A 26,382-nucleotide genomic window follows, 5' to 3' on the forward strand; every position below is an offset into this window, starting at 1 on the left:
TGAATAACCAATCCTCTTATTTGCTGGAATAAGCACATTAATGTCGTTCTACCCCTGACTGAGTATTCTCTACCCCTTATCCCCTAAGTTGAAAACTTCAGGTGAGGAGGGCTTAGGATAGAAACGAGGCATCAGGCACTACGTAGACACCTATTCAAACTGTTGGTAGAATTCTGCAATACTTTCATGACCCTAAAATAAAATCTTTTAGTCAAACTTGTGGATTCTCTCCATTTTCATAACTCTGGAACACTTTTTCTCCTTCAACGTGAGTAGGGAAGGAAGAGAGGACTCAGTACTCAGTGAGCATCTACTAAGAGGCGAGCACTTTATATAATACCGCATCTACAAGTCTCCAGAGAGCTGGGTTGTGATGAAATATTTGACCATAATGCACTATAGGTCTGAAAACTACTTAAGGCTTTGAGGTTTACATTAAATAAATCAGTGCCCTTCTTAATGAATTTCAAAAGTTCGAAGTCTTAAAACAATTTTTTAAACTTGTAGGCTTAGAAATAACACTTACACCAATAATCTGGCAAATTCAGTGTGATTGATTTCAGTGTGGTAATTGTGCTTTTTAAAGTACTGCTACATTGGGCAGAAGAAAAATGAGGAAGAGTGTTAAAACTAACATTACTCTTTAATATTAATTTAGAGAATGTGGTTGGATTTCTCCAAAGAATCAAGGTATTTATATACCAGACAATTTTTAAGACCCACATTTCGTAATTCAAGAGACTCAACCTCATTCATACTTGAAAAATACAGGCTTTCTGTTATATTTGTTTGCTAAGTTTCTGATGTAATGGAAAATCATTTTCTTCCCCCCACCCCGCCAAGCAGTTAATGCTCAACTATTTAAGCCAGGTTTATTGATATGTTCCAGTATCAATAAGTTATATTAGAGACTGAGTCATTCTCTTCCTACTGATATAAATGTTCGAGTGGCAGTCTGATTTCATCCCCATGTTTCTCAGCCACCCGGGCTTAGCACTCAGGGCTCTACTTACACAAGTTAGGCTTTGAGGGTGTATAAAATTCGGACACTTTAATATAATGTTTCCCAGTCAGATTTGGAATTATTATGTGAAAAATCATTAATGGACCATTACCTCCAATGAAAGTACTTTGGTATTCCCAAATCTATTTTTTTAAAGGTTGAAATAAATGGGAATGGAAAGGATGAAAGAAACCAATAACGAAATGTACTCCAAAGAAAAGGAGAAGTGGTACCATAACCTCAGAGAACAAACATTCCTTCAGGACAATCCAGTATCATTTAATTCTTGTTTGCTGAATGTTGCAAAGAATTAACATATACCCTCAAGTGCTTATCAACCCTCCAAGAATAGCTGATTCACCAGTGGACCTGTAGTTTTTCACCTTAGGATTTCAGATAGCATTTAAGCATTAAGTTCTAGTACTCCATAATATATTAATAATTAACTAGTATCTAATTGAACAAACCTTTATTTCTGAATTTTTCAAACACCAAATGAATTAACGGAAGAGAGAGAACCAGAACCCAAGAATCTAGGCTTCTGGTTATTTTTTTTCTAAACTGTAAATTACACAGAATTCACTGAATATATGACCAACTTAAACAAGCACAATCTACTTACAATCACTTTGACGTAGGTGGCAGGAAATACACCAGTCTGGTTTCTACATTTCCCCCTGTACCAATCTGTATCTATTTTTTCCAGAAGATAAACAATTTCTCCTGAAGTGAGGTTCAAATCATCAACTTGCTCTGTAACATAAAATAATTATGTATGATGAATTACCCTGCTTGCAGATCTGATTAAAGTAGCATTTAGTTCTTTCCACCGAGGCAGTATGTTCTACTGATTCTGAGAACAGGTTATATTAATCAAATTGACTTTAAAAATATATTATTTTTTCCTGGATATCGTTGTTATGAGCTTCCTCTTTTAAGATCAAATTAGATATATTTACCAGGCACTGACTGATAGGAAATGGTTAAAACACACACACACACACACACACACACACACACACACACACACACACACACACACAAAAAACACTGTGCTGGCCAAGGATTCTTCCTATGTCAATATAAACCCTCTGCTGAATACATATTTTAACAATGAAAAGAGTTTTACAGACATGGTATAATATTCATATTATTCTCAACCATGCTTAAAAATCATTTCAATCTCAAAATATTAACTAAGGGAGTCCTACGGCTCTTCTGCAAATAAATTTACTCACAGTGAAATAAAAATCAGTCTACCAAGTGGATAAAGAAAAGGTTATAAATAAATCAGGAATTTATTTTATTTGTAGCCTTGGATATAAAAGATACTTAAAAATTGATTACAAAAATTTATATTATTTATTTATTTATATTTATTTATTTATTTTTGGCTGTGCTGGGTCTTCGTTGCTGCACGCGGGCTTTCTCTAGTTGTGGCCGGAGGGGCTACTCTTTGTTGCAGTGCATAGGCTCTAGGCGCACGGGCTTCAGTAGTTGCAGCATGCGGGCTCAGTAGTTGTGGCACATGGGCCCTAGAGCGCCCATGGACTTCAGTAGTTGTGGTGCATGGGCTCAGCAGTTGTGGCTCGTGGGCTGTAGAGCGCAGGCTCAGTAGTTGTGGCACATGGGCTTAGTTGCTCCGCGGCATGTGGGATCTTCCCAGACCAGGGATCGAACCTGTGTCCCCTGCATTGGCATGCGGATTCTTTTTTTTTTTAATAATCTTTTTTCAATTTTTTAAAAAAAATTAATTAATTTATTTATTTATGGCTGTGTTGGGTCTTCGTTTCCGTGTGAGGGCTTTCTCTAGTTGTGGCAAGCGGGGGCCACTCTTCATCGCGGAGCGCGGGCCTCACTATCGCAGCCTCTCTTGTTGCGGGGCACAGGCTCCAGACGCGCAGGCTCAGTAGTTGTGGCTCACGGGCCTAGTTGCTACGCGGCATGTGGGATCTTCCCAGACCAGGGCTCGAACCCGTGTCCCCTGCATTGGCAGGCAGATTCTTAAAGACTGCGCCACCAGGGAAGTCCCTATTTTTAATTTTTATACTCATTTCGTAAGTAATAGCTGAGCTATGTGTATTGGTTTTACAACCCTTAGGAGAAAAGAACTACACTTATTAAATTCAAATTAATTTCACTATAACTGGTATTTGGTACCCCATTTTGAAAGAGTTAAAAATTTGCAACTGGTAGGCAATTTGTTATTTGTTCATTTGTAAGGGAAACACTCCTCCTCTCTCTCTCACAGGGAGTTTCAAAGGCAAAGCTATTACAGCTAAGCTTTCTGGAATGCCTGGGTACAGCTGATTCTTCCTGAAGGTGGGGTGATGGATGAGATGATCTCTCCAGTCCAGGGCTCTGCTGGTGCAGAAAATGAGAAGGATGTCCTTGAGAGGTTAACCTGGGGAGGATGCCTGATCCCAGATCCTAAGGTTCTACCACTTTATTACTTATGTCCTTACCTGCCGGAAAATCATGAAGAACGACAGCATAAGGGGCACCACTGTCAACAGGCTTCTGAGCGTGGCTTGGATCCTGAGGGGGAAAACAGGGTGGTGAATGGAGTGTGCAGAATGGACGCTGGATTTATTATTCACTCCGAGACCATTTTATTTCTCCTCATTAGGGTCCTCTTGACACAATTACATTATGAGTACAAGACGCAAACCACACAGTTGAGCCAGACAAGGGAATCATTTCCAAGTTGAAAAGGCATGTGTCCTTGCCAGAGGAAAACAGAAATAACTCTCAATTATAATATCCCTCAGCATTTTTCAAAGCAAGAGAGTAAAACAAAAGGAAATTACTTAACTTTTTTTTTTTTTTTTTTAAAGCAGTACCTATTCTATCCTGAAGTAGTGGTTTTTGACTTCTTTACCTTTCAAGGGTCACTTTTCCCATAAACTGTGATCAGGACTAAACCTTAAGAACAGAGCCTTAAAAGCAGTCTCTTCATTAAGATGGGAAAAGAAGGAAGTTCTGCAATTTATGCTCTTGTCTTTTGTAATGAAAAGAGCTAATGACTTCCACAAAAGTATAATTCACAAAAAGTAAAATCCATTTCGTTTATTACCACTTAACTGAATGCTTTCTCTAATTTGAAAGCCAATGCTACCTCCCATGCCTGGCCTGGATTTCCTATTTAATCTGAATGGTTTATTCACCAGTAATTCTAAGTAAATTAGCAAAGAGAATTCAATATTCTCTACCTATCTAACCAACTGCTTAGACTGGCCAGAGGAGAAGCTGAATTTGAAGAGTGACCACTTCTTATTGACAGGCAGCTGTTATTCTTAGTTTCTTTATATGAAGAGACAGGCTTATCCACATCATCATCATCACCAAATCTGACTGAAGGATATTATTTGAAATTATAACTTAAAATTCTTCAATACTGGCAAACCTGTGGAATAAATGAAGGCAAATTTTTGTGCCCTTTCTCGTCTCTTCCTTGCTTCAATGGCTCCTGTCCCCTCAGGGCTCGCCCCTCCCCTGGCCATGACGCTCAGCAGGGATCGAGGTCCACTGCTTCCATTTCTGCCCTGCAGCACCTTTGCTCGACTCTTTTCTGAATCAGTCAAAACGCACCTGCATAGGCACGCTGCCTTCTCTCACGTCAGCTGAATGGTCATAGAGGAATAGCTAATGGCAGCTCAGTGTATTAGTTTACCAAAGCAACACTGACATTTTCGTAGAGGATGCTCAGTGCTTTTCCCTCAATACATGGGCATGATGGGAATTTCAGGGATTGTGGAAAGGAACTGTGAGATATTTTAAGCCTAGAGGGTTTTAAAAATTATTATTTACACAATTTATTACATGTGTGTATGTGTGGTTTTCATTTTTTTCCGATTTGCATCTGTGGAAAAAGGAATGACTGCTCACTAAGTGGTGTTAGGCTAGATGGCTTTCCATCTGCTGGAAAAAGTAAAGTCAGAGGCCTACCCCACACCAAACACAAACATGAACCTCCAGATGGACCAAGATCTAAACACAAGCCTGAGATGGTAGAAGAGGTGGGGTGGTAACCTGGGCCTCCCCGTTTCCCTTCTCTACCTTCCGTGCATGGCCACCCCTGAAACGCTGCTCATCACCTTGGCCTGGCAGGTGAAGGGCGAGAGGCACAGGTGAACAGGGTTGGCCACAGGAGTCTGTACAACTCAGACCATACCATTAGGGTGGGTATCTGGGAGGAAAATCCAACATATTTCAAAGCTCTTTCTAGTATGACAGTATGACTATAATGGTTAATACTAATGAGTAATAAGAACAGCTAATATCAGGACTTCCCTGGCGGTCCAGTGGTTAGGGCTCCGCACTTCCACTGCAGTGGGCACGGGTTCTATCCCTGGTCGGGGAACTAAGATCTCATATGCCGTGCAGTGCCGCCAAAAAAAAAAAAAAAAAAAGCTGATATTCACTGTTCACCCACTATGCACTACTCACTGTGTTAAACACCTTATATGCATTAATTAGCTCATCTAATTTTTTAAGCACCTTTGAGATATAATTCATATACCACAAAATTCACCCATTTAAAGTGTACCTGGGTTTAGTATATTCACAGAATTGTGCGACCATCACCACAATCTAACTTTAGAACATTTTTATCACTCCCTCAAGAAGCCTCCCAACCATTAGCAGTCTCTCCCCACTCACCCTCCCCCCAGTCCTGGGCAACCACTAATCTACCTTCTGGATTTACCTATTCTGGACTTAATATAAATGGAATCATAACGATAAATCAATTGTATAATCAACTCTGTGAGGAATTATCATACCTACTTCACATATTTAAAAAATGAAGTTCAGGGAGGTCAGATCACCGCCTCAGGTGGTGGGAGGGGAACTGAAACCCGTGTCTGTGCTGAGAACCAAGTGAGGTGACAGTCCCCCGCCTCCCAGCTCTGACAGCCCAACCTCAACCGATAATGTGCAGTGCCTTCTGCTGACTAAGGTAGGGGAAAGCATAACACATTTTTAGAAATATTTACCTTAAAACTAGGCTTTCAAATAGGTTTTATTTTCTAAAAAAAATGTCATGTTAGCCGTGACCCAGAGCCTAAGAGAGGCTCCACTTTAGTGTTACCAGCTGTTGGCCCTCGGCGGCCACCTCTCTGCCAGTCTATGGCACAAGCATGAGTAAGATAATGTTTCACGCGGACAAAACTGTGGGCTTCTATAAAAGAACAACTTGTAATTTTTTCAGCTTCTATTTTCATCAAGGAGAGCTTTTTGACAGTACAGCTCCCATGGTTACCCATCAGTGTGCTCTGAGAGAGGAAGAAGAGCGGTGACAGATGTTAATGCTGCATCAAAACAGAGCGAAAATGAGTTAACAGAAGAACCTTCCCCGTGTGGACCAAAGTCAGAAATCTCAGTATCCCAGCTGCAACTAGCGTAAGACATAGCTTCCCTGCTCTCTGAAATTCAAATTTTTAGTTTCTTAGCAAACATCAAATGATAAGCTGCCTTCTAAGAAGAAAGAATTGGACGAGATTATGAAAACTAGGCTGAATGACAAACCAAGTACTTTACTTGGTTTAAATGACAGATGAGTCTCATTTTTCATATTTGCTACATTACCTAATAGATAGTGAAAATTTAACTGGATACCTTAAGAAGCTCTTTTAAAAACATAACTCTATAAACTGTCCAATGGCATTTTTCTTGCTGAACAAACGACCTTCAATAATCATTATATTGGCGCTCCCGCCGCTCGGGGATGGGTGTGTGGGGCGGGAAGATGGGAGCGGTGATGGAGGATGGGGGCGGGGAGGGCGAACTCTCGGATTCCCGGGAGAGATCTGGGGTCCTGCAGCAGGCTGGGTGTGGAGAGGCTTCCAGGGGAGGCGCGGGGTCGGGCCGCCTCGGGCTGGGGTGTGAGGGGACCAGGAGGGGCCGAGTTGGGCGGGGGGTGGCAATCCTCGGAGGTTCCAGTTTGCCAAAGGGCGCAGCTTGACGTTTGGCGTGTGGAAGCCTTGGGAAGCGGCCCCGCGCCGCGGGTCGGGGTTTGGATAAATGGTAACGGGCCGGTGTGGGTGTGTGTGTGTGCGCGGGTGTGTGCAGAGACCTTCTTCTTCCCTCTTGGAGAAACTTCAGCGACGGAAGAGTAGATAAGCTTTGGGTGAACGAGACGAAGGAGTAGATGAACTTTGGGATGCCCTGGACGGGAAGAACAGGTAAGCTTTGGGGTGCAGTTTGGTGGGGGTAGAATTTAGAGGAGAGTCTCTTAGAAGGTCAAGGCCCTGACCTCGGAATAGGGTTTGGGCGAACTGGGGAGCTGGTTAAAGACCTAGATCTTAGGTTACAAAAAATTAGGACTTGGGATTTGGTGATGGGAAAGGGTACGTGGGGCAGGTCTGGGACAACTGGGCGTCAGAGCAGTCCGTGTTCCGGGGGGGGCTCGGGTATGCGGGCAGAGGTATGAGGACTGTGGGAGAGTTGGGGTGGGGTGGCGTCAGGAGCCCCCTGAAGTTCGGAGGGCTCCTGGCGGGTGAGCCAGCCCCTCACGGGTTCTTTGTGCCTCCCCAGCTCGGTAGTGCAGCGGGCGAGGCAGGTGCCATGGCCCTGACAGAAGGGGTGGGTGATGAGGTGACCATCCTTTTCGCGGTGCGTGCCTGCCTTCCGGTGCTGGCTCTCGCCTGGGCCTCAACACACACTGCCGAGGGCACTGATCCACTGCCCCAGCCTTCAGGGACCCCAACACCGACACAGCCCAGAGAAGCCATGGCGGTCACCGACGGCATCAGAGGGGAGGCCCCAGGAGCCGAGACCCCCAGCCTGAGACACAGAGGTCAGGCTGCACAGCCAGAGCCTGGCGTGGGGCTCCCAGCAACGCCGCCGCCTCCAGACCCCCCCCAGGAGCCCCCAGTACTACGGCTGAAATTCCTCAACGATTCAGAGCAGGTGGCCAGGGCCTGGCCCCATGACATCATCGGCTCCCTGAAAAGGACCCAATTTCCTGGCCGGGAACAGCATGTGCGACTCGTCTACCAAGGGCAGCTGTTAGGAGACGACACCCAGAGCCTGGGCAGCCTTCCCCTCCCTCCTGTGTTCTGCATTGCCACGTGCCCACTCGGGAGGGTCCCCCACACCCACCCTGCCCACTGGGGTCAGAGCCAGGCCCCTCTGGGCTGGCAGTAGGCAGCCTGCCGCTGCTGCTCTGGGACTGCCAGATCCAGTACCGGCCCTTCTTTCCCCTGACCGCCACTCTGGGGCTGGCCGGCTTCACCCTGCGCCCCAGTCTCCTGGCCTTTGCCATGTTCCGCCCGTAGTGCCTCCACGGGCTCTTGGCAGTGTTGCGGGCCCCTCCGGACCTTGCTCCCCATGACACGGTGGGAGCTGCTGTCTGCCTAGGCCTGCCTCTCCGACCTGCCTCTTCCCACTACCCTGGAGCCCAGCCCTGTGCCGCAGAGCACTCCAGGGGCCAGTGGAGGCCCCTCCCTGTGACCTTCATGGCTCTGGGCCATCCCCCGGGGCAGCTGGCCCTCAGCACCCACTAACAGTCGGCTCCTCTGGGTCAGACAGCTGCTGTTGCTGCCCTGGCTCTGGGCAGAGCCGGGCCACGCCCCTGGGCCCTTCTTAGTGTTCTGCCTGACAATCCAGCCACCTCTAGTCCCTGACAGCTCCTTGGGCTGATTTAGGGACTCAAGGACTGTGAGGGGCTGGAGAAGGGGAGCTGGGAAGGGTGGAGGGGGTTCTCTGGAACATGTGCAGATTAAATAACTGTGAAGTTTAAAAAAGAAAAAAATCATTGTATTCTCCCGGGCTCGACAAATTTGTTAGGCCTAAATTGTGACTTCAGGTTGTTGGAACATCTCATTTCATTTTTTTTATGGGCTATAAGCAGAGAAATGAGGTTTATATTAAGCTTAAATCTTAAAGGGAAGTATTTTTTAATGTCAGGCTTAGCATTTATAGGGCCGCCTTTAAAATAGTTATCCATTCTGTTAGAAAACTAATCTCTAGTACTTTGGTAAACATGTTTACATTATTTCAAAAATAAACAGCTCTCGCGGTTGAAAAATTAATGACTGAGTGTCCTGGTTGCTGTAAGTCAGCACGATGCGAGGAAGGCAAAACACATGGTAGTCACTGTATCAAAGTGATTAGTATGGCAGTGGCAAGTCTCTTAGAAGTAATTTATTCTTAAAATGGAATAAAACGCTACTGTAATTTTTACTCTGGTTAAAATAAACGTGCTAATAAAAACCTGAGAATGAGCTATAATTAATAGTTCTATGAAATGTGCTGCCATGTGTGATATGAAGGCGGTACAATATTAATTCCTCACGTTCGGCCTGCTTCTGAGATGTTCATCAAGTGGGGTGATGATCTTCATGTGAGACAGGTGAACTCTGCCAGCGTCGGCTCCCTTACGGCACTCCAAGTAATTACCTTCCGCCTGCTTCAGTATCACAAGGACGTCCCCACGCTGGAAGGTACGATATCACTCTCTGAAGCAATTATTATTTAATAAAACATTATTACTTTTTCCACATTTTAATCTTTGGAGCCTAAAGCATTTAATAACGTGTAAAACAGTAACAGAGGCCGGAGATTTTTTTTTTACATTAGTCAGTAAAGAAAGAGCTCTACTTTACCTTACAAGAAAGTTCTCCAGGGTTTTGCGGGACAATGTCTTCATTGGCAATTCCGTGAGGCACAGACAGCTTAAACATAAACCAATAAAAGGATTATTCACAATCAAATAACCTCGTCCTAAGTGGCTGATCATGTGGGGATTTGGCACGTGCGCCTGCAGTATAACCTCCAGCAGTTAAGCTCTTCACTCGGCTTCCTCAAGCTCAGGATCTAGTTGGTGGGGCTGCCACTTCTCAGGATGCTCAGAGACCTCGGGGGCCTGGAGCTGAGCCCACAGGACCTCGGCAGCCGAAGGTGGCCTAACGTTCCCTTAACAACCACATCCAGGAAGGTCTGCTCTACAGGACAAGGTCCACCAAGTCCCCAGGGCGTCGGAAGGGTAAATACTCAGCACCTGACCTCACGGCCTTTAGTTCAGGGGCGGCTGATAGGGGACTGGTGCCTCCCCTGCGGGGTTGGACTGGCTGCTTCCATCCGCCTTCAATCTCATCTGCTCCTGCAGTTGCTCTGGTACAAGCATCTACTTAAACCCATCTCCCTGCCTGACCTCAGTCATTCCTGGTCCACTCAGCCCTGTCTGATCTTAGAATGGCTTTTACTCTGGCCAGAGAACTCTGTTTCCCGCCTTGGTAAATTCTGGCTGATGAGCGCAGGTCAGAGGGCCTGTGCAATATAAAAGGCGTACCCAGGACGTGGGATCACACAAGCTCGCTTCCAACAAGGAAAGGGAGGCTGCACTCAGGAGCAAAGATGTAGAGTACGAGGGTGTGGCCCTGGGAGGCTGGGGCGGGTGGTGCTGCCCCCCAGCATCTCTGCCAGAGCGCCAGGGCGCCCAAGGCACCCAGGTTACCCTGGTTAGCAACTTAATGGTGGGGCGGCCACAGGAACAATGAGGGATTTAAGGAATTATTTCGTAAAGAGACACACTAATACACCATCATTTTGAATTTACTGATTTCTTTGAGTTGTTCAAATGCTTTGTTGACATTATACCGCTATGCTAAGATCTATAAGCAAAACCTCATTCCCTCAACTGAGGCTCTTGACAAGGAACAGACAATGCAAGCAGAGACTTTACAGTTAGTAACACTATTTTCTGTTTTTTTTTTTTTGGCTGCACAGCATGGCTTGCGGGATCTTAGTTCCCCGACCAGGGATCGAACCAGTGCCCCCTGCAGTGAGGCAGAGTCCTAACCACTGGACCGCTGGGGAAGCCCCACTAACACTGTTTTCCTAGTATGGCCTAATGGGAAAGAGCATGGGCTCAGAGCCAGTCAGTCTGTGTTTGAATCTTGGCTCTACCATTACTGGATGTGTGACCCTGGACAGGCTGCTTAATCTCTCTGAGTCTTATTTTCTTCATCTGTATAATAGAGATAATAATAGTATCTACTTTACAGGGTTGGTGTGAGGAATAAATGAGTTATTTATATATAAAGTGCTTCGAAGAATGTCTGGCTTATAAGTATTCAACACATCAGCTACTGCTTTTATTTATTAATTAGTTTTAAGTATCCTATCCCAAAGTACACCCCTGGGTTTTAGCAATTAAAATTGTATCAGTTTAAATGAATATGAATATATATGAATATCCTACCTCCTTCTTATCTGTCTACACCCTTCCCTTAGGAAGAGGAAAAACATCCTGAATTGCTTAAAGTGAAAACAATTTCCAGCTCAATGATGGAAATGTAGAACAATAATGAAATGAATAATTGCTGTTCTTGTTAAGACCTACTGTTGTACAATTGTTTTAAAAAGTGCCAACACTCCTGCTCTCCTTATCATTTTAATTTGTTCTAGATTTCATCAGGTTAACCTGACCAAAATAGAGAGAGCACATCAACTCCGAAGACAAAGGCTTAAGGTCATATGATGAGAAAAACATTCAAAGAGAACAAAATTAATATCTCAACTATCTCAATTATTGATGAAAACTTCTAACTGGTAACTATTAAATGGACCATGATAATCAGGTTTACAAAAGTGGAAAATGAGGGAAGAACTACTAAGAACTTTCTTTCTACTTCAAATTTTACTCTGTGGGCAAGGTAGCTATAAGATATAAACTATATCAAGATATGAATATAATATCTGGCAGAGATACTCCCATCAGTGTAACCTACTGGGTCAGGTTTTTCAGAGTTTCTGTTTGGTCAAGCCAGACAGCAGGTTGCAATCCTTGTCTGCCCTGCTTCCTTTTCCTATATTTCTCCTAATAATGAAACCCTGCTTTAAAAGACCTAGGTTTTAACATGGCCTACTTGTCTAAAGCGCTCAGTGTCAAGGGGCAATTCCACAGTTGTCTCATCATCTTTTTCTAAGGAATAAGGATCTTATGTATACTTTAGGACAAACCTCTTGACCACAAACATTTTAAAAAGGTAAATTTACCATGTATTTCCTGTAGAGAGGGTGTCCTGGTTTGGGGCGAGGGGGCAGCACCGGATCTTGATTTTTAAGGACTTGACTCTTGGCTTTTGAGAGTCCAGATGCCAGGTTACTTGGTTTTTTCTGAAGATCCATGTCGGAAGAAGACCGATTAAAAGGCAGTTTTTTATTTGCTGTTCTGGTTGCAGGAAGTTTTGGGGGAGGTGGCCTCTCAGGGGCCCCCCTGGGAGGAGGCTGTCGAGCTGGTATGACTTTTCCATTTACAGGTCTGAAAGTCAATGTGGTAGCTGGGAGTCAGTGTTTGATCGGTAGTAGGTTCTGTTTTGTCCTTTCGTACACACACACACACACACACACACACACACACACACACACACACACACACACACAGCTTTCTGCTAGTGTAAATACCATTTACTGAAACATGCAGGCTATGCTATTTTTTAGCAAATGACTGCTGCATTAAACATTATATTATTTGAAGAAATGCCATGATGTTCCAGCTTCCCCTTATCTTGCACTACAGATTCATTAGTTCAAGACAAACAAGCATTTACTATCGTGAGCTCTCTAAGGCCCCATTTGCTCTTAAACACACCATGACTGTTTCAGAAAACTAAGCACTTTCTACCAAAGTCTGAGATGAAAAGCTTATAATAAGATATCAGGTATATGTGATGGAGTCTTGTACATGATTAGAAAAGGTACGTCAAACTCCCCTAATATTCATGTTATAGGAATCATTATTAAAACACTAATTTAGATTAAAGAAAGCTAGTTCTGAAAATGGGACAGGACAATTATTACTTTGAAAGCCTTTCCTTAATCCCTATGATAAAAATAACTTCCAACACAGTAATGTCTTCTGATAACGTCACAGTTTTTTGTCTAAATAGCCCTGGAACTCAGGAGGGCTGGTCACCTCTGAGCTCAGGAGGCCTGTCTCCCTTTGGAAATGCCAAAAACCAGGCTGGTTTCTGGTAACAGGGAGAGAGCGAGCGAGTGTGTGTGTGTATGTATGTATGTATGTGTGTGTATATGCGCGTGTGTATTCCAGAAGTGGAGTTGTGTTTTAGGTTCAGAAAGGAGTCTTGTTCATTTGTTTGAGGAAAGGTAATAGATATCCATGTGTGTGCTCTGTGAGTTTTTGGATTGCGTTAAAAAAAGGAGCAGAGACTCCTACACCTGCTGTCAGAAGCAGACTGTGGGCTAGTGGCCTGGGTGAATTTGTGAGTTAAATGTATCTCTAGAAGAAGATGGAAGGCCAGCGACACTCAGTTTTCGTGATAGAAAAGAGAGTCCAGTCTCGGAGTCATTAGTTTTTCTCTAACTGACTTTTTAGAAGTTTTCCCGTGTTTACTTACCTCGGTGGCAACCTTGGGGGTCCTCGCACAGAACCTCCTGACTGACCAGCATGGTCAGATTCCTGCAAGTATCAGAGAATGATTTTTAGTTAAGATGAATCTGAAACAAGAGCTTTTCAAGAGGAATTATGGACAACTTTTTGGCTGGATCTATAAAGTGGAAATGTAGCTGAGTTACAGAAAGGAGATTAAAAGAGTTTTTTAGTCTTAAGCAATATTAACTCATTTCTCATTCCTAGCTACATTGTCCATGTCACAATGCACGTGAAAACAGAGAGGAAGAGGCCGGGCAGGGAGGGGGGGTGTCCTGCTACTGTGGACAGCGGCCCAACCAACTGCACTGCATGGTTACACACCCAGCATATTCTGAGGAATTAAGGATGCTGTTTAAATCATGTTGGGTCACACAGCAGCAATTTAAGCAGACACCACAGGGAATTTTTTAAAAATATGGCGTTTATTTATCCCATGACAACATTTAAGATATGCAGTGCTCCTAAGTTTAAACACATAGTAAGTGAAGTGGTGACCAGTTCGTTTTGCTTAGAACAGGCAGATCTCTCATACTGGATGGTTTCCACATTGTGTGGTGGGTTTTGAACTGGACGGAGGTGGAACACAACAGAAGCTTAAGGGGCGGCCTGAAAGGAAGGCATGTGAGGAAGAACAGAAAAGGCCCGAGAAAGCAGAGAGCTCAGCTTGTGCCACTAGAGCAAAGGGGTTGGATGTGCTGAGAAGAATTTTGTAGGAAAAAGCAAAGGGTGGGTAGTGTGAAAAACAAAAGATAGGGAGAGTTGGAATGTTTTGGCCTGAAAGTAGATGAGAGAAATTGGAAGTATGGGGGTCAACAGGAAGATTTCTTCAGAAGGGGTTCAAACTGTGCTAATTAAATAGGTTTTCTGAACATGTTACGGTCCAGGGATTGGGAAATGAGTATAATACATGGAAAACATTTTCAGATATTCTGTTGAATGAGAAGTCAAAGGATCTTAAAGCCAAGACTTCTGTTTTTTAGGGAAAAGTCCTCACTAAATCCTTCTAATTCTGAGTCTCTTTTTTAACCTTTCCTACTTTCTAAGCCCTCACCACTGACCTCCAGGAAATAATATTTCTCCAAGACCACCTGAGAGGGAAAAATGCCAGCTCTTTAAAATTATACTGCCTTTTTTTAAAAAAAATTTTATTTATCTTATTTATTTATTTATTTTTGGCTGTGTTGGGTCTTCGTTGCTGCACACGGGGTTTCTCTAGTTGCAGCGAGCAGGGGCTACTCTTCGTTGCGGTGCACGGGCTTCTCACTTCAGTGGCTTCTCTTGTTGCGGAGCACGGGCTCTAGGCATGCGGGCTCAGTAGTTGTGGCACGCGGGCTCAGTAGTTGTGGCTCGCAGGTTCTAGAGCGCAGGCTCAGTAGTTGTGGTGCACGGGCTTAGTTGCTCTGCGGCATGTGGGATCTTCCCAGACCAGGGCTCAAACCCGTGTCCCCTGCATTGGCAGGTGGATTCTTAACCACTGCACCACCAGGGAAGCCCATATACTGCCTTTTTTTGTAAAAGAGGTTTAACTATAGCTTGGAAATCTTTGGGCTAATTCAGGCTGTTTTCCCCCTTCTTATCTTACAAATGAGCTAAAACTCTCTTCTATGGTTTTTAATTCAAACTGAATATTTACAAGTTTTCCTTAAATACCAAATGATTAATTGCTAATCACTGCGATCACTTGAATATGTTTCAATGTTTTATAATCCCATTTTGAAAAACAAATTAAGCTTGCCCTTAAAACTTGGTTTCACTAATGAACTCAGTTAATGTAGTGAGGCAAGTCACCAGCTCATAAACCCTGCAATATTCCAGACTATCATCCATGCCTTATAAATACACTGTTGCCTATGTGCCCCCTGACAAATACTGCATGATACTTGAAAAACTCATTTATTTCTTTGGCTGCCTTTAAAATTAAAACAAACAAGCAAAGGGAAAAACACTCTAGCAGATAGGTAGGAACTTTTATAGCTTTCCTCAAAATTACAGTTGTTAGACACCTTAATAATTAAGGGAAGATTTTTAAAAATATAGATATATAAATCTGACATGGAAAGTTATAGATGATGTACTTTAATAAACACATACCATATAATCCAAATCTTGTACCAAATCTAGTTTTCTCTGATTGGTTTTACTTTTATGGAGAATCTTAAATATATTTTTAATTTCTCAATTTTCTATAATGAGCAAAAATAAATCAGAAAAAAAGGCAGCACACTCAAATCCCCCGGGACTGTTAGGCACATTCCAAAAGGCACTGCTGCACCTGACACACGTCAAATACTGAGCAGGGGCTTGGTTCCTGCAGGAGCCACTGTCTCGTGTTTGCTCAAGTCCAGGTTTGTGTGCAGGTTCTGGTGACAGTCTTTGGAAGATTACTGATTAGGGATTTCCTGCTCTTCAATAGTCCACACAAGAATGGAGCTCCTCTGTACCTGCTTTTTGTACTTTTTCTCTAGCTCTGACATCCGTGAACTTTGGCTTCTGGTGTGTTCGGGTAAGCATTTTAGCTCCTGGTGAAGTTGGTTTTTCGGCTTGTACTGCCCTGCAGATGCCATCTTTTTGTTCATGTTCTTTGGAATGGTTTCTTATATTCTAATTTCAAAATAATTCCCCGTTTTTTTGTTTGTTTTGTTTTTTCAAAAAACAGATATTTCTTCCAAAACCACATTCTTGTCTGTTGGAATCACTGAGCAGCCTCTGTAGATGTGCCTTCTCTTTTTTCTCCAGGAATTGGTACCACTTCTCACGTCCTGAATTCATTAGCCATCTCCTGTGCTGCGGCTGTGACTCCTTCCACCTTCTGGGCAGCGTCCCCTGACTCTCCTCTGGCACCGGCTGGCAGCCGGCTTGCGGGAGGCTCTGGGAGCCTTGGGTTTCCACAGAAGCGTCTGCTCCTGCTGACAGAATAGCGCCAGTGGCTCCTGATGTTCCTCACCCTGGATTCCCTTATCGTTTAAGCGAAGAAAGTGAGATTCTGCAGCTACGGCCACCTTGTCCTGAGATGGAAAGTTCCCCGGCACTCAAGGCAGGAGAAATAGTCAAGGGTCTTTGTCCTGTGCCTCGTCAGAAGACACAACTTTCAAAGACCGTGCCTTTCCTCATGGGTCATCACAGCGGCGAAGCACTCTTTCTAGAGACCCTCCCTAACACCTGAAGCCTTTCTGGCCTCTGATCTAAAATTCACTCAGTGGATTACGACTGAACGCCTCTAAGTCAGAATCCCGCCCAGGCGGAATGATACGGCAGCGCCGCGGGAGCCTTGGTTGGCCTCGGATAGCCGGTCCCCCGCTGTCCCCACCGGCGGGCCGCCGCCCGCGTCCCCCGGGGCGCGGCGCGGCGCGCCCCGCCGCGCGTCGGGACCGGGGTCCGGTGCGGAGAGCCCTTCGTCCTGGGACACGGGGTGCGGCCGGAAAGGCGGCCGCCCCCTCGCCCGTCACGCACCGCACGTTCGTGGGGAACCTGGTGCTAAACCATTCGTAGACGACCTGCTTCTGGGTCGGGGTTTCGTACGTAGCAGAGCAGCTCCCTCGCTGCGATCTATTGAAAGTCAGCCCTCAACACAAGGGTTAAAAAAAAAAAAAAAGAAATAAAATTCACTCAGTAATTGTAATTCTCAAAACCAAAGGAATTTCTCAGGCATAGTTTTGACTTTTGGGCCCTGGAAATCTAAGTGCATGACTTCAGCCAAATCATTTAACTTGTGGTCTTTTTCTCTCCTCTTCTTCCTTCAGACCCAGTGTGTCTATTAGGGTATGTATTCATTACAGTACAGCACAGAGTGCTTTGACCGCGCCCCCCTCCGGCCCCCACCCTTTGTAAACAGCGCAGGACAGGAATTCCCTCATGTTGTTCATGTGAGATACAAACAGTTATGAATAGGGTCCCTCTCCAGATGGCTTAGTTTATTCTAACTTCCTTTCCTTGTTTTTTCTAAAATGTTGGAGTTGCTTTGTGGACTGCTTAACACCAAATGGAATAATACTTAATATTTTAATAGAGCTTTATGGGTTTCCAAAGCCCATGACGTGACTCAGTGAATGCTGTGTATGCCTACTCATCAGCCTCTCATTCTTCTTTACAACCCTTTAGAGTAGAAGCCAGTAACCCTCTCAAGTAACTTTTCCTCCGTGGAAATTTGGGATTTTCCCATTCAACAATAGTATGGTGGGAGCCCTATCATCCTCTTTTGGGTCGTCTTGGCCCAGTTTTTTTTAAATTTTTTTGGCTCTGCTGCACGGCATGTGGGATCTTAGTTCCCTGACCAGGGATCAAACCCGCACCCCCTGCACTGGAAGCGTGGAGTCTTAACCACCGGACTGCCAGGGAAGTTCCTAGCCCAGTTTTAATAAAAATTTATTACCAAGTACTTTGAAGTGCAAGTGATCACTAAATTTTAATTCAGCCTACAGAAAAATCTCATTAACTTGACATTGGCTAATTCAATTTAATGTCTCCTTCAAATAAATTTCTCTTCACTAGATGATTAGATGGGTTTGCACGTATAATAGCATAGTTAATGCACAAATATAAAACTATTATGAAGTTTGAACTGAAAATTTGGCTCAAAGACTTTAAGAACTGGTTTCTTTTGAAACAAACCTTAAAGATAATCTATCACATGGGAATTTCAAAAAGTATGGAAAAACAGTTTTGAGGTTGAAATTAAAAAAGAAACTTTTACCACCATCTGTTAACAAGTACATGATAAAGCACTACTTTTTAAATTTAAAAAATGCTTCTCTCCTAAATTTCAGATGAACAAATTCTTATGATAATTATCTTAAAATTATGTCACTAAGTCAGTATTTTATTTTATTTTATTTTTTTAAAGATCTATTTATTATTTATTTATTTTATTTATTTTTGGCTGCATTGGGTCTTAGTTGCGGCATGCAGGATCTTCATTGAGGCATGCGGGATCTTTTGTTGCGGCTCACGGGCTTCTCTCTAGTTGAGGTGTGTGGGTTTTCTCTTCTCTAGTTGTGGCACGCAGGCTCCAGGGAGCATGGGCTCTGCAGTTGTGGCGCGCGGGTTCCAGGGCGCGTGGACTCTGTAGTTTGAGGCACACGGGCTCTGGTTGAGGTGCGCAGGCTCAGTAGTTGTGGTGCGCGAGCTTAGTTGCCCCGCATGTGGCATGTGGGATCTTAGTGCCCTGACCAGGGATCAAACCCACGTCCCCTGCATCGTAAGGCGGATTCTTTACCACTGGACCACCAGGAAAGTCCCTAAATTGGTATTTTAAATAAAACCTGATAATTGAACTAAATCTGTTTCCACAATAATTAAAGGTTTTTAGAGATTTTCAATAACTTCCTCATTATTAATGCTATTTAAAAGAATGCCATAATATTGGTATAGGGCAAATTATTTTATGATGAAGTACAATGAATTAGCCTAATTCTTTTATTCTACAGGAATTTTAAAAATATTAAATAAGTACATGGAGCTTAGAAATTGGTTTTATCTGGCCAATAGTAAAATAATTTAGACATCAGCTGATTACTTAAAATTAGCGCATAGCTTAGTCTTCAACCTAAGATTACCTATAATGACCACTTACCAAGTTTCTAGTTCTGTCAGCATTACCGAGTTTTCCGGATACTGTGCTGAAGGTGTTTCCAATAGGTTTTTCAGTAGGGAGAGGAGGTGGGCTTTGTGGATCCTCCTCATGTGAACCTGGAAAAATAGCAGTAATTAATTAATCAATAATTTCTAGTCTTCGGGGGTTTCAAGGGATGAAATGATTACAGCTTGGTTCCCTATTAGGAAAATGGCTATTGTAAAAGATCCACACAAAGAATGGATAGCTAAGCAAATGAGAAAGATCTTCTGGCAAACCTCAGAAAATTGATGAGTTAGTAGGCATCAGTTAATTTTACCAAATGTTTTATAGAGATTAAAAATAATACTAAATAATTACAACAGCAAGCCAGCATTTGTTGAGAACCTTCTATGGGCCACGCATTAAGTTAAGGCACTTTATTCATATACATTTCTCCAAACCAACCTCAATCTAAGTGCTAGATCTGTTGAGTCTACTAGCTAGTAGCCACACGTGGCAATTTAAACTTAAATCTTAATTAAAATAAAATAAAATTAAAATTTCAGTCCCTCAGTTGCATTAGCATTTCAAGTGCTCAGTAGCCACATGTGGCTATTGGCTACCATACTGGACAGCACTATACTAGATAATATCCTACCCATTTTACAGATGAAGAAACTGAAGCTGAGAAGAAAATAAATGAGCTAGCCAGGTCTTAATGCTAGTAATGGTCAGAAGGGTTTGAAACCAAAAGCCTGTACTCATTTTAGTAAGGCATGCTGCTTCCTAATAGGTAGTGTATCCAACCCTCCCCCATCCAAATAATTAAATGTGTTTTCTAATATATTAGCTCCAGATTAATGGGCTTAATTGCTCCCATTTTAACAAGCAATCAATATCTTTACATCCAAACTACATCCTTAACCCAGAAATAGTGCACTCCCAACTTATTTTAAAAAGAAAACAAAGATGACCAGATTTAATTAGTGACAGCTAATTAAAATCTGTGTGCAAAACACTTGGAGAGAGGATGACTGTAACATACTAAGGGAGGCTAAAGCCACCTTTTACTGGTTTGGACATTTAAAGGAGATAGGAATTTTTCCCATTCAAATGAACACTCTCTGCTTCCATTTCACATGAAAAACCTATAACAAAACAAGAGGATGATTTGTCAGGTTTCCTGTTTTATCCACAGACAGGAAAACACTCTCAAAAGGGGAAAAATACCCAGGCCAGCTCCTAGGAAAACAATGATTTAGAGACAGACGAGTGTTCTTAGTTGAGAGGCAGTGCTGCGCGGGGAATTAAGACACACACAGGGACGGTCCAACTCAGTCGCCATCTTGAAGATTTTCTCTGTGCTGCAGCTTCCTTACTGAAGGGCACAAAGCAGTAAGAATATGAAAGCAGAGAGGAGATAGCTTATGGGAAGGAAGGGACATAGTAATTATCTGGTGTGGGTATGTGGGAGAGGTGGAGATTTTCAATTTCAAACTATGTGGTCAGCGGAGTGCTCAGTGAGAAAAGTGGCATTTGAGCAAAGACCTGAAGGAACAGTGAAGGAGGGAGCCATGCAGAGATCTGGGGAAAGGACATCCTAGTCAGAAGAAACAGGTCCCCAGGGGAAGAAGCTGACAGGTTCAGAGCAAGGAGTTTTACACCACAAAGCTGTTCCTTTTTTTCTTGTCCATTCCAAGTTCTTTGGACACCAAAAGTCTTATTTTTTTTTCCTCCACAGCAATATATGCATTGCTTAATAATCGTAATAATAAAATTCTGGGGAACTGGTTTTTGATATAAATAGAATGAATTCTCTAGGAACTGGCACTTCAGTTCTCTCACATATAGCAGTACAGAACTGGGCTTTCTAATAGTTCCTGGAGTTTTGTCAGGATAATAAATAAAGGTGCTTTCTCAATATACCCTTCTCAGGATTTCAGGACTATTAATCCAATTTATAAGTGTGTAGAAGAGAGTAAACATAGCAGGCCTGAGTTACAAGGTTGGTCCTTGCTGGCACCTAGGAACTTGGATTTTGGGAAGCTTCGCACCATTTCTAGAACTGATAAAACAAAAGAATATGGTTTATGCTGAACACCTGCTTTCCTTCTGGGAAATCTGGCATTTTGGTACATGCCATAATTCCTAGAGGTGTCCATGTAACCAGCCCCCAACAAAAACCCTGGGTGCTGAGTCTCTAATGAGCTTCCCTGATTGACGTTTCACATCTGAGTGGAGTTAGGTACACCCTGTGTGACTCTACTGGGAGAGGACTCCTAGAAACTTGTGCTGGTTTCCTCCAGACTTTGCCCCGGGCACCTTTTTCCTTTGCTGATTTTGCTTCGCATACTTTTGCTATAATACATCACAGCCACGAATACAACTATATGCTAAATCCTGTGGGTCCTCCTAGCAAATCATCAAACACGGGGATCTGGGGGACCCTGACACAACAGGAGAATACATTTAAATGTAAAAGTTGTATTACTTAAAGCCACATGAGCTTCAGGTAATATTTATTATCATTCTATCTCACGTAGCTTATTAAAATCCCAAATACTTTTAACAAGGTAACAGTGAGCAGGCCGACAACCCTATGAGCTGTCCTGTCACTGATCTGTGGGCTATATAATGCTGTCAAAAGGAACGTACGACCAGTTCTTCAGTCTAACACTACCATATAAGCTCCTAAGAAGCGAGAACCCACTAGGATTTGGTACCTTTGACTTTCTCTCCTCCTCACTCTTCATAGAAACTCCGTTCAATCTTCTCACTACTTGGCTTAGAGCCATCAGTTAATAAAACCATCAAGAGACTAAAACCAATATGATTCTTCTAGGTAGTATTTTATAGAGAAGCCAAACCCCTAAACTAAGTTTGATGGCATTCCAGGGTATGCCTGCAGTGTAACCCTGGGATGCTGCAGGTGAAGGACTGGGACACTTGCTCTGCTGTTGGCAGGAATGGAGTGGCAGAATCTCGTTAGACAAAGGCAAGGATGCAACTGGGCTATGCAAAAGCACTAAAGGAAATGAAAGGAAAGCAGAGGCTCACAGAGAAAGCTGTGTGATCACCCAGGAACTGCTCTGGAAACCACTGTATGTGCATTCACGTGCATACATACTCACGCTTTTTCTAATCGCTAGGGCCTAAGGTAAACAGTTCTGGCCCTCTTGGCTTCTCTCTTATGATAATATCAGATGTATCTGCAGTACTTATTAAAAAAAATTCATCCAAAATTTCATTTATTGTAACACTGAAAAATCAAGTAAGGAAGTGTATCAAAACGTAGTGTTATACTAATTAAAATAATATTTTTATACACAGTTATGTTTTTATAACTCTTGGTTACTCCTCTTCAGACAATTCACACATAGCTATATTTAGATTATGCTTACTGGAATAATACACTCCTGACAGACATATACAACTATATTTGCTATCAGTTTCAAAACTTTCCTACCAAATCATTACTACTGGCACTAACATACGATATTACAATTACTCTGAGTTTCAGCCTCCCTCTATTCTCTCTGTCTAAGACAATGTTAAAGAGAAGTAAAAACCAAATTTACTGTACTGGACTTCCCTGGTGGCGCAGTGGTTAAGAATCCACCTGCCAATGCAGGGGACATGGGTTCAAGCCCTGGCCCGGGAAGATCCCACATGCTGCAGAGCAACTAAGCCCATGTGCTACAACAACTGAGCCTGCGCTCTAGAGCCCGCGCGCCACAACTACTGAGCCCGTGTGCTGCAATACTGAAGCCCGCATGCTCTAGGGCCCATGTGCCAGAACTACTGAGTCTGCACGCCTAGAGCTCTTGCTCTGCAACAAGAGAAGTCACTGCAATGAGAAGTCACTGCAATGAGAAGTCACTGCAATGAGAAGAGTAGCACCGCAATGAAGAGTAGCCCCTGCTCGCCACAACTAGAAAAAGTCTGCATGCAGCAAGACCCAATGCAGCCAAAAATGAACTAAAAAAAATAAAAAATAAAAAATAAACAAATTTGCTGTACTAATTGTCTAAAGAATTATGAGAAAACAACTTGCTTTTAAAAGTTCTCGAGGGGAGGACCTTCAAGATGGCGGAGGAGTAAGACGTGGAGATCGCCTTCCTCCCCATAAATACATCAGAAATACATCTACATGTGGAACAAGTCCTACAGAACACCTACTGAACGCTGGCAGAAGACCTCAGACTTCCCAAAAGGCAAAAACTCCCCACGTACCTGGGTAGGGCAAAAGAAAAAAGAAAAAGCAGAGACAAAATAATAGGGATGGGACCCACACATCTGGGAGGGAGCTGTGAAGGAGGAAAAGTTTCCACACACTAGGAAGCCTCTTCACTAGTGGAGATGAGGGGTGTGGCGGGGGGGAAGCTTCAGAGCTATGGAGGAGAGCGCAGCCACAGGGGTGCAGAGGGCAAAGCGGAGAGATTCCCTCATAGAGAATGGGTGCCGACCAGCACTCACCAGCCCGAGAGGCTTGTCTGCTCACCCGCTGCAGCGGATGGGGCCTGGGAGCTGAGGCTCGGGCTTCCAAGGTCAGATCCCAGGGAGAGGGCTGGGGTTGGCTGCATGAACACAGCCTGAAGGGGGCTAGTGCGCCACAGCTAGCAGGGAGGGAGTCCGGGAAAACATCTGGAACTGCCTAAGAGGCAAGAGACCATTGTTTCGGGGTGTGCAAGGAGAGGGGATTCAGAGCACCGCCTAATCGAGCTCCAGAGACGGGCGCAAGCCGCGGCTATCAGCGCGGACCCCAGAGACGGGCATGAGACACTAAGGCTGCTGCTGCAGCCACCAAGAAGCCTGTGTGCAAGCACAGGTCACTATCCACATGTCCACTCCTGGGAGCCTGTGCAGCCTGCCCCTGCCAGCGTCCCGTGATCCAGGGACAACTTCCCAGGGAGAATGCACGGTGCGCCTCAGGCTGTTGCAACGTCACGCCAGCCTCTGCTGCCACAGGCTCGCCCCGCATTCCGTACCCCTCCCTCCCCCCGGCCTGAGTGAGCCAGAGCCCCCTAATCAGCTGCTACTTTAACCCCGTCCTGTCTGGGCAGGAAACAGACGCCCTCAGGCGACCTACAGGCAGAGGCAGGGCCAAATCCAAAGCTGAACCCCAGGAGCTGTGCAAACAAAGAAGAGAAAGGGAAATCTCTCCCAGCAGTCCCAGGAGCAGGGGATTAAATCTCCACAATCAACTTGATGTATCCTGCATCTGTGGAATACCTGAATAGACAACGAATCATCCCAAAATTGAGGCAGGGGACTCTGGGAGCAACTGTAGACTTGAGGTTTGCTATCTGCATCTTATTTGTTTCTGGTTTTAGATTTATCTCAGTTTAGTATTTACAGCTTATTATCATTGGTAGATGTGTTTATTGATTTGGTTGCTCTCTTCCTTTCTTTTTCTTTTATATATATATATATATATATATACATATTTTCCTTTTTTGCTTTTTGTGACTGCGTATGTGTATGCTTCTTTGTGTGATTTTGTCTGTATAGCTTTGCTTTTACCATTTGTCCTAGGGTTCTGTCTGTCCGTTTTTTTCTTTCTTTGTTTGTTTGTTTTGTTGGTTTTTTTTTAGTATAGTTTTTAGCACTTGTTATCATTGGTGGATTTGTTTATTGGTTTGCTTGCTCTCTTCTTTCTTTCTTTTTTTATTACTTTTTAATTTTTAATAATTTTTTAATTTTTTAATTTTAATAACTTCATTTTATTTATTTATTTATTTATTCTTTCTTTCTTTTTCTCCCTTTATTTCTGAGCTGTGTGGCTGACAAGGTCTTGGTGCTCCGGCCGGGTGTCAGGCCTGAGTCTCTTAGGTGGGAGAGCCGAGTTCAGGACATTGGTCCACCAGAGACCTCCCAGCTCCACATAATATCAAACGGCAAAAGCTCTCCCAGAGATCTCCATCTCAACACTAAGACCCAGCTCCACTCAACGACCAGCAAGCTACAGTGCTGGACGCCCCATGCCAAACAACTAGCAAAAGAGGAACACAACCCCACCCATTAGCAGAGAGGCTGCCTAAAAGCATAATAAGGTCACAGACACCCCAAAACACACTACTGGACGCGGTCCTGCCCACCAGAAAGACAAGATTCAGCTTCACCCACCAGAACACAGGCACTACTCCCTTCCACCAGGAAGCCTACACAACCCACTGAACCAATCTTACCCACTGGGGGCAGACACCAAAAACAACGGGAACTATGAACCTGCAGCCTGCAAAAAGCAGACCTGAAATGCAGTAAGTTAAGCAAAATGAGAAGACAGAGAAGTACACAGCAGATGAAGGAGCAAAGTAAAAACCCAGAGACCAAACAAATGAAGAGGAAATAGGCAGTCCACCTGAAAAAGAATTCAGAGTAACGATAGTAAAGATGATCCAAAATCTTGGAAATAGAATGGAGAAAATACAAGAAACGTTTAACAAGGATCTAGAAGAACTAAAGAGCAAACAAACAATGATGAACAACACAATAAATGAAATTAAAAATTCTCTAGAAGGAATCAATAGCAGAATAACTGAGGCAGAAGAAGGATAAGTGACCTGGAAGATAAAAGAGTGGAAGTAACTACCACAGAGCAGAATAATGAAAAAAGAATGAAAAGAATTGAGAACAGTCTCAGAGACCTCTGGGACAATATTGAAAGCACCAACATTCAAATTATAGGGGTCCCAGAAGAAGAAGAGAAAAAGAAAGGGACTGAGAAAATAATTGATGAGATTATAGTTGAAAACTTCCCTAATGTGGGAAAGGACATAGTCAAGTCCAGGAAGCACAGAGAGTCCCATACAGGATAAATCCAAGGAGAAACACACCAAGACACATATTAATCAAACTATCAAAAGTTAAATACAACGAAAAAAAATATTAAAAGCAGCAAGGGAGGGGCTTCCCTGGTGGCGCAGTGGTTGAGAGTCTGCCTGCCAATGCAGGGGACACGGGTTCGAGCCCTGGTCTGGGAGGATCCCACATGCCGTGGAGCAGCTGGGCTCGTGAGCCACAATTACTGAGCCTGCGCGTCTGGAGCCTGTGCTCCGCCACAAGAGAGGCCGTGATAGTGAGAGGCCCGCGCACCGCGATGAAGAGTGGCCCCCACTTGCCGCAACTAGAGAAAGCCCTCGCACAGAAATGAAGACCCAGCACAGCCATAAATAAATAAATAAAAACAAATAATTAAAAAAAAAAAGCAGCAAGGGAAAAGCAACAAGTAACATACAAGGGAATCCCCATAAGGATTCAGCTGATTGCTCAGCAGATTTCTCAGCAGAAACTCTGCAAGCCAGAAGGGTGTGGCAGGACATATTTAAAGTGATGAAAGGGAAAAATCTACAACCAAGATTACTCTACCCAGCAAGGATCTCATTCAGATTCAATGGAGAAATTAAAACCTTTACAGACTAGCAAAAG

At 43.7% G+C, this 26,382-nt stretch overlaps 1 protein-coding gene and 1 pseudogene across 17 annotated transcripts in view; one reads left to right on the forward strand and one right to left on the reverse strand.

The window, feature by feature from the left end:
• The window catches only part of SH3D19 (SH3 domain containing 19), a 180,400-nt gene that overhangs the window by 11,509 nt on the left and 142,509 nt on the right, over window positions 1-26,382 (reverse strand). For 15 of the 16 annotated variants that reach the window (XR_014243599.1, XM_082388978.1, XM_082388967.1 and 12 more), the window contains 7 exons: window positions 18,973-19,088; window positions 13,369-13,430; window positions 12,008-12,272; window positions 9,613-9,681; window positions 9,303-9,443; window positions 3,469-3,541; window positions 1,626-1,756 (listed from right to left, as the gene is read on the reverse strand). Coding sequence is in view for 15 of the 16 variants with exons in the window: in XM_082388978.1 (XP_082245104.1) it covers window positions 1,626-1,756; window positions 3,469-3,541; window positions 9,303-9,443; window positions 9,613-9,681; window positions 12,008-12,272; window positions 13,369-13,430; window positions 18,973-19,088 (857 nt within the window). In the remaining variant the exon portion in view is untranslated. The remainder of the gene's footprint in view (window positions 1-1,625; window positions 1,757-3,468; window positions 3,542-9,302; window positions 9,444-9,612; window positions 9,682-12,007; window positions 12,273-13,368; window positions 13,431-18,972; window positions 19,089-26,382) is intronic. The other variant, XM_082388975.1, reaches the window with a different exon arrangement.
• On the forward strand, window positions 3,549-9,296 carry LOC309627236 (transmembrane and ubiquitin-like domain-containing protein 1 pseudogene; annotated as a pseudogene). Its single transcript has one exon. The product of its transcript is annotated as a transmembrane and ubiquitin-like domain-containing protein 1 pseudogene (transcript).

The sequence above is a fragment of the Balaenoptera borealis genome (assembly GCF_965194805.1).
Source record: "Balaenoptera borealis genome assembly, chromosome: 4".
NCBI classification, from domain to species: Eukaryota; Metazoa; Chordata; class Mammalia; order Artiodactyla; family Balaenopteridae; genus Balaenoptera; species Balaenoptera borealis.